The 8934-nt window shown below is 38.3% G+C and overlaps 1 protein-coding gene across 1 annotated transcript; it reads left to right on the top strand.

Annotated features, from left to right (window-relative positions):
• Positions 1 to 1624: 1624 nt before the first annotated feature.
• On the top strand, positions 1625 to 7485 carry reep5 (receptor accessory protein 5). Its single transcript, XM_026338856.1, has 5 exons — positions 1625 to 1795; positions 2014 to 2107; positions 4666 to 4804; positions 5688 to 5856; positions 7219 to 7485. Exons 1-5 carry the CDS (start codon positions 1678 to 1680, stop codon positions 7266 to 7268), a joined length of 570 nt encoding a protein of 189 aa, XP_026194641.1. The 5' UTR covers positions 1625 to 1677; the 3' UTR covers positions 7269 to 7485.
• The last annotated feature ends 1449 nt before the right edge of the window (positions 7486 to 8934 follow it).

The following is an 8934-nucleotide window of genomic DNA, read 5'->3' as shown; positions in this document are numbered from 1 at the left end:
TCCAATAACTAGCTGGACTCCACATGAACTTAAAGACATTAACTGTTATACTGGACTGCCTGTTGTCTAACACACAGCATGTAATCACCCATATGAGGATGGGTTCCCTGTTGAGTCTGGTTCCTCTCAAGGTTTCTTCCTGTTGCCTTCTCAGGGAGTTTTTCTTGCCCTCGGCTTGCTCATCAGGGACAATCTGTTTATTATGATTCATACACATTCACTGATCATATAAACTTCCATAGTTTCTTTGCTTAACTGCTTTGCGACAATGTCAAATGTAAACAGCACCATACTAATAAAATTGAATTGAATTGAATATTTAAATATTTATGTTGGTGTTCCAACTTATTATTAATAAGGAAAACACCATGTTTACCTGCACGTCTACAATGAATACTGTAGAACCACAGTAACTGGATCCAAACCAAAGACTAAACAATCACAACTATGATCAAGTTTGATCAAAATGTAAAGGTATAGAAATAACTGTAGCCACTGCTCCATGTATTCTCCAGACTGTATACAGTCAGATCACCCAAAATCATTGTACACGTTTCACTACACACCACCCCAAATACTAACTTTGGCCTATATATTATTATTATTATTATTATGCCAGTGTCCTACATTCCATACAACTTGTTACATTTATCCCAACAACATAGAATCTGACTAATATTCTACACTTGATTATATTTTCTTTGATGGAATTAGACACTTGATTATACCTTGATTATATACACCGTATTTGGGTGATTTCGCACTGGGCTGTTGTGACCACCAGGTGGCAGCATGTTTTATTTTGGTAGCTGTGTGGAGGGAAGAACAAAAGGTTAATGATCCTCTCCTTAAAACCATCTTTCCTTTACCTGTCAACATGCCAACCAGAGCTGGGATGCTGGAACATTGTGTCTGAAACTGTTATTTGTTGAAATAATCATTGGAAGATTGAAAAGTGAGGCAGTAACGTCCAGTAGGTCGAGGAAGATAATGCAGCAATAAATATTATTATGATGATATTATAAACATTCACATGATTAATGGAGTCATTACTGGAAATCACAAATACCTGTGAACTTGGCAAAGATCTTCAGCGAAGTAAGCAAACACAGTATCTCCAGCTTTTGTGAGAACTTGGATGTATTTGCTGAGAAAGACAAGGCAATAAAAAGATCTGGAAAACCCTGGCTTCAGATGATCTCTGATCAGCTTTAGTTTGTCTGACAAAATTTGATATCAACTCAACCGCATTCCAGGTTTTTGAAGGGTTCTCTGTTAGTCCAGTGTTGTCCCGACTATTTCTGAACGTTTTGAAATTAACTTAATTGTGAATGACATGCACTGACAATATAATAATAATAATAATAATAATAATAATAATAATAATAATAATAATAATATACAATCATCATGTACATTCACGCCTGATTGGCGGGATCTGATAAATCATTATTACATCACATTGTTGAAACCAGGTTTAACATCCAGGTGGATGTTAAACAAGAGAAGCAGTTGTGATAATTAATAGTTATTTACATGATTACTGACAAAGATAAGGACTGAAACGTGCAGCCGTGCTTTTATTTTGAAGCCTGTAATCTAACGCTGCATCATCGGGTGTGTCGCGGTCGGAGTCGGAACAGTTGTCTCAGCATCGTTGAAGACGGAAGTGCAGCAATGACGCAGGGCCTCAAAGAAAGATTTGAAAAGTTTCTCCATGAAAAGAACGTTTTTACAGACGTTCTGGGAAAAATCGAGGCTAAAACCGGTGTGAAGAGGACGTACATCGCTGTGGGTGAGTGTTGACTGGAGCAGATGGTGAAACGGGAAGAGATCGACTGCATCACAGATAACGACGGAGTCATGTTATGACAGGCAATCATCTGTAGCCCCAGTCGAACTCAATGTTCACTTGATCCATAGTAGTTTCAGGCTTTCTATTAAAGTGGAATGGTCGAGTTATGTAGACTATGGATCGTGTCGTGACTAATGTTTCCTGTGGTTTGTTTTCAGCCGTCATCGGGATCATCGCAGTTTACCTGGTCGTCGGTTATGGAGCCTCTCTGCTGTGCAACCTCATCGGCTTCCTCTACCCAGCCTACATATCGTAAGTGGAGTGTTGTTGGAGCAGTCTGGGCGAGGCCTGCCGTGCACGCACGCACACACACACACACACACACACGCACACACACGCACACACACACACACACACACATGGAAACAACACGGATGGAAGTGAACAAACCCGACGTTTTAACTCAAATACTATTTGTTTACATCTAAAGGCAACACAAACTTATAGTTCACTATTTTATATTATACTACATAAGAGATACTATTATATATTTCGACCTACATTTGTTCACTCTATATGAAGTGTGTGTGTGTGTGTGTGTGTGTGTGTGTGTGTGTGTGTGTGTGTGTGTGATGATGACTAAGCAAAGCTGTTGAGACAAATTTGAGTTGACTCCTCTTCCTGAGTGTCGAGCTCGATCACCAGTGATTCCACTTTTAACATTGAAACCACACCTGTCAAACCTGTTAGAGAAGGTCGTTTGACTTCAATCTGTGCTCAGTGCTGTTTAAATGTGTGTTTTAGTACATTTCAGCATTAATAATCATCAATAATAATCAATAATGAATTATATGTAAAAGTAGTGAATCATATGTAAAACGTTACATTATTTTGACTGAATAATCAAGATACTTTAATAATATTTAATAAAAAATTAATCAAATTTGATTAAGTAATCTAGTAATCTCTAAATTATTACATTTCAGCTTTTCAGCATGTGATGATGAAACCACACATAACATAAGTTTAGACTTTATAGATTCTTCTTTATAGACTTCTGACAGCATAAGTCAACATTAATGTTGTCAGTGGTTAAGATTTCTCTTTCACCAGGAAACCAGGAAAGATCCACACCAACATAATACACAATAATACAATAACGTCAATACAGAGAACTCACTTACAGAATATGTGAGATGAATGAAAATGGGTCAATATTTATAGTCCAGAGTGGAATGACAGCAGTTATAAGACAGTGTAATGTCAGTTCCCTCTGCCCTTACAGAGGGGGGAGGAATTGCAAAGATTAATGGCCACAGGTAGAAAAGACCTCCTGTGACGTCCTGTGAAGCACTTAATGTCGATCAGCCTCTGGCTGAACGTGGTCCACTGTCTAGCAGCGCACTGTGTAGTGTGCAGACCACAGCACAGGAGATGACACAGGAACCACAGACTCATAGTACATCCGCAGCATGTTGAAGAACCTGAGTCTCCTCAGAAAGTACATCCAGCTCTGAGCCTTTTTGAGCCGATGAGTTCTTAGTCCAGTCCAGTTTGTTGTTCAAGTACACTCCCAGGTATTTGTACTCAGACACAACCTCCACCTCCTCCCCCTGGATAGAGAGAGGGATGACTGGACTCCCAGATTTCCTGAAGTCCATCACCAGCTCCTTTGTTTTACTGATGTTGACTTTGACATGGTTTAGTCCACACCAGTCCACAAAACTGTCCCCCACTCCCTGATACTCTGTGACATCTCCACCCTTGATTGATTGAGCAGATGGATGATGGCAAGCCAAGTCAAATAGTGCAACAAAATGAGCAGATGCCTTTAAGTTGTGGTGTGGGAACTTTCACTAGAGTAAAAGTAAATCAAAATTCAGACTTAAGTGAAGGTCTTGTTTGGTCAGTGTAGCTGAGACAGTGTGTGTGAAAGCAACAGACAGTTCAAGACAAGAAAAAGCAGTGCTGTGAGAGTGAAGCTGATAAATATCAATATTGATAAATGAACTCACACAGGCACTTCCTGTAGCTGTGGATCAGACATAATTCAGGAGGAAATTTAGCCCATTCTTTGTAGCATCACCCAGCTTCTATAGCTGATGTACAGACAATTTCACATTATCCTAAATATCCTGAATAATTTTTGAATATACTTGGGTAATCATCTTCTCCCTGATCACTGCAAGCTGGCCAGGCCCTGATAGAGGAAAGGAGGCCCAAATCATGATGTTTCCTCCACCACACTTTACGCTTGGTATTATGTTTTCATTTCAATATGCAGTGTGCTTTTTGTGCTAGATGTAGTGCTGTGTGTTCTTTCCAAATAGTTCAGTCTTTAGTCAGCCATTAGTCCACAAAACATTTTGCCAATACCGCTGTGCAGTGTCAGTGTGCTCTTTGGCAAACTTCAGGCATACACCACTGTTATTTTTACTAAGCAGCTACTTCCTTCATGGTGTCCTGCCATACACACCCTGCTTGTTCAATGTTTTACCTACTGTAGACTCAAATGTTAGCCAGTTCCAATGATGCCTTCAAATCTTTGGCTGTCTCTTGGGGTTGTTTCTTTACCTCATTGATGAGTGGTTGTTGTGCTCTTGGGGTCATTTTGACTGGATGGCCACTTATTGGTAGAGTAGCCAAAGTCCCAAAGTGTCTCCATATGTAGGTTGTTTGCAAATCATCAATTCTTGATTTTAGATCCTCTAAAAGCTCCTTTTGGCTGGGCATGGCTCACATAGGCATCTTCTTCTTGTGCAGAGGAAACTCAAAAAAATTATGGTAATGGTCCCTACACTGCACAGAAAAAGAAGATCAGATGACCTTTCAAACTGTTTCTCTTACATGTTATTCCTGTTTTGTTCCAGGATTAAGGCTATTGAAAGTGCCACCAAAGAGGATGATACCAAGTGGCTGACCTACTGGGTGGTATATGGAGTCTTCAGTGTGGTGGAGTTTTTTGCTGACATCATGCTCTCTTGGTTCCCATTCTATTACATTGGAAAGGTAATCTTACTATGTTCAGTTGTGCTTGTCTGTTTCAACATGTATTGAAACATGTGTTCAACATGTGTTGAAACATGGATTCATACATCAAAAAATAAAAAATAAAGACCTGTACAGGTGTTTCACATTCCAGCAGGACTGTTAACAACAACACATTCCATTTAAGGGAAGATATATGTATTATTTTAAATAAAATCAGTCTGCTATGGGGAGAATTTGTTCTTATTTAATAATGTTTTGATACGCTTCTGCCATGTCACAACATTTATTTCTATCCAGAGTTGCATACATTTTAACATTTTAAGATCTTGTATTGATGTCATGGTCATGAAGTCATGTCAAGGCACTTTTCAGTGTAAGGTTTAAGACTTTACTCTGTAAAGTGCCATTGTCATCTTGGATTATGCCTGTGCCATCAGGGAAAGGAAAAAAAATCATTGATGGAATAACCTGGTCATTTAGTGAATTCAGCTGACCTCATTCTTTGGGCACACAACTTTGCTGAACCCAGACCTAACCCTAACCCTAACCCTAACTGCAGCAACCCCCCACAGGCTTGTACAGTAGGCACTAGGCATGATGGGTGCATCACTTCACCTGCATCTCACCCAAAACTGTAGTGCCCTAAAAGACAGCAGTAAAAAATCCTCTAATAATCCATGGGTTTCAACAGAGTAAAAAAATCCTATTATTATCATTGTGCATTACTTTACTTATGTAGCCTATGTTTTGTATTTATTTCAGCAAAAACCTGAAAGTTTAGTGTGGTGACAGTCTTAAATTTAGACTTGGAAAATAGTTTCATCAGGGCAGCCTGTAATGTAACTGTGATGCCTGTGTCCTGATATACTTTGATAAGAGAACTCTTGTCTTTTTTCCCCAGTGTGCATTTTTGTTGTGGTGCATGGCTCCAACTCCTTCTAATGGCTCAGTCCAGATTTATAACCGCATCATTCGACCATTTTTCCTCAAGAATGAAGCCAAGATTGATGATGTGGTGAAAAACATCAAGGACAAAGCTTCAGACGCTGCTGACAAGTTAAAAGATGAAGGTAAGTAAGTCATCAAGTTTGTGTGAAGTCTATGAAGTATAAAAACAGAAAAATAAATAATAATAATGATATATGGATAACAAATTATTCCCCAACACATCATTATAGTAACTTACTGACTTTAGACTTAGACTTTCTTGTTGTCAGTTGTTTTGATGGATGGGGTGGTAAAAATTCCATCATAACATAAAAATTAAAATGATGGTTTATATGGGTATTAAAATGATGGGTAATAACGATTATCCATCATTTTAATTTCTATTTTTAATAAGACATATTTAATATTTAATATTAGGTACATTAATATACTGAATAAGCTCAAATTATGCATATGGGTAGGGAGAGAACATGTTACAAGATAAGACTACATTCATTTCCAGAGTACAACTGAAAATCTAGTTAGAAGCCAGATTAGAAGTTAGAAACAGCAGAATTAATTGAGAATTAATCTAAAATGATCTAGATTACATCTAATTGATCAATTGGTTCAATAGAGTAATAATAATAATAAATTAAATAGTAATAATAACAATATACAATTGGGTCAGAAACCTCAACAAACGGATCATTGTCTTTAAACTGAGATATCAGGCAAATCAGTCTGAGGGTATCCAGGTCACTTGTGTTTGCTAGAGTCTTGCACAGTCTTTCTTGCCTTTTTATCCTTGCCAGTTACAGCTAACCAGGACTGAGTTCCTTCAGCCATGTCTGGTACGCCATCAGCACAGTTGACTTGTGCTGTTTCCATGATAATGTTTGCCATCTGACAAAGTCACTAAAAGTTCACTCACAAACATCGATCAGGAAGATCCCAGTAGGTTCGCTTCTGTCCATCACCTCAGAAAAGCACACATGAGTTGGTGGAAGATAGACAAACAAAAACTGTACAAAACTAACAACAAAAAACAACACATTTGTGGAGCTGCCCTGTGACTAGGGCGTTCTAGAACTGCCTAGCCTGCCTCTTTTTGTCAAAACCACACAGAGCAGAGTAGGTTTTTTTCCCCACAGCGACAGAAGAGGGCACTAACACTGTGCTTTGACAGGCAACTATGAAAAATGCACTTTTTACTATTACTTTTAAAATATAAACAAAGTATTTGAAGGAAATGAACATACACAGTGGGTCCTTTATACCTAAAGACCAGAAAAGATGGAATATTCCCACAGCACAAATTTCATGACTAACATACACTCATGTCATAATTACCATGTTATTGAAAATATATGTGAAGATTCTCAGTCCATCTGATGAAGTGCTATGTACAGTAGTTAAATAATGATCTTTGTAGCAGGGTCTGATCCCGAGTGTGAAGGAAGAACTTGAACATTAACAAGATGTTTGTTTGTATTTCTTCACAGCCAAGAAAGCCACAGCAAATATCATTTTTGAGGAGAAGAAGAGCTCCTAAGGAGAAGGTTTCCTGCTTACAGTGTCATTTCTGGAAGTAGCTTTGCAGAGAAAACATTGCCTTGGAAATGTTTTTTTTTTAAATATTCGTAATCTTCATCCAACCTGTATGAGATGGTACACATGTATCAATTAAGTAATTTCCCTAGTTGAGTTTACTTATTTAACCTTGCCTTACCAAATCAAACAAATAAAAACTTGCTGGAGTGGTTTTCTGATCTTGTTTTCTGTTCACTAATCTGTGAGAATTTTCCCTAAAACCTTTCGGGTAAAGATTGAATGATTTAGGAAATGGTAGATAGATGGACAGATAGATATAGATGAAATGATATAGGGATAGTTGGGAAAGTTGGAGAGGCTTGCAATCAGACAATGTGCTGCATCGCTTCACTCAAAGATGGCATTTTTCAAGTCAAGATTTACAACAAAATTGAAGTTAATGTCTCAGAGGTAAGTGCTGCACATTACAGCACAAAAGTCATTAAAAGCCCAGATGGACCTGGAAAAAAATTATATTTGAAGGTGTTAACGCAATAGGCCAGCAGCTCAGTGAATGATGCACAGACCAAGAGGACTGTTGCCTAAGAGATAAATGTGGTCTCAGGTTCTGTGGTTTCTGCTTATCACAGTCCCACATATCACTGACAGGACTTCACCACCACCACGACAACTGTGCACAACTATAGGCTGCAATGAAAGGTTCCTGGTAGGAAAAGCATATGCAATCTCAATGAGCAGGATAAAACCAACAAGTTATTTTTTTACCATCGGTTTGAAACTCAGGCCCCTAATGACTAGCCTTGGGCTGCTGGATGAGGTGAGTGGGACAGGCTGGTGATTGATATCCCTAAAATTGGCTAGTTTTGTCTGCCTGTACAAGGTATGTGCATAGTCTCTCAAAATGAGCAAATTCCCATTCTATTCCTGCACTCTGGAAAACATCTATTTAAAGTTTGTCAGATTTTTTAATATAATCTTCTCAAGCCATTTTATATATACTTATTAATAATATTATTAACTATATATTATTATTGTTAAAGGTCAGGAGCTTACAGAATTATATACAATTTTTGTAAGCTGAGAGCTTTTCAGAGACAATTCTTAACAGTACTTTGGGGAAGAACAGGGCGTTACAGACTGGTTGATATTATAGTAAGTGACTTTAGATCGAGGTTGAGATTTCTTTAGTAGAGGTTTAACCACAATCACTGTCCGTGAGCCAAGAGCTGGTGGTTTGATTACAAGTTTCCCTCGATTCCTGGCCATGTGTCCCTCAAAGAGACACTGATCCACAAATCCTTGGCACATTAAGGGGGCTACCTGGCCACAAGAATTTCCCCAACGGGGAGCTGTTTTGTAACTAAGCAAAGTTTCAAGCCACTGTAGAGCTCTTGATTTAGATTTCTGCCATTTACATTCTAGTCTCCTGCAGGTCTGTCTGAGACCATGTGATTCTATTCAGTAAACCTGGGTGTAACCTTCAATAGTAAGAGGTGCAGCTGAATCTAGAAAACCATATAAAGTTATGTGTGATTTTTAATGCTGTCCGTTACTGCAGTGAAAGAAGGTTGGTTGGTTGACCAACTTTACACTGATATGTGATAAATTAAGTGGTAAATTAAACTGCTAAAAGCAGAGAAACTTCCTTTAGAGAAAGAAACCCCCTG

This window comes from Anabas testudineus, chromosome 22 (genome assembly GCF_900324465.2).
Source record: "Anabas testudineus chromosome 22, fAnaTes1.2, whole genome shotgun sequence".
In the NCBI taxonomy this organism is placed as follows: Eukaryota; Metazoa; Chordata; class Actinopteri; order Anabantiformes; family Anabantidae; genus Anabas; species Anabas testudineus.
This window is presented reverse-complemented; position numbering and strand designations above follow the sequence as displayed.

Bases quoted from the DNA above. Each gene is read 5' to 3' on its own strand.
- reep5 (XM_026338856.1), top strand. From the start codon at position 1,678: ATGACGCAGGGCCTCAAAGAAAGATTTGAAAAGTTTCTCCATGAAAAG. The intron at 1,796-2,013 runs GTGAGTGTTGAC...GTTTGTTTTCAG, and splicing joins GAGGACGTACATCGCTGTGG to CCGTCATCGGGATCATCGCA. The intron at 2,108-4,665 runs GTAAGTGGAGTG...GTTTTGTTCCAG, and splicing joins CTCTACCCAGCCTACATATC to GATTAAGGCTATTGAAAGTG.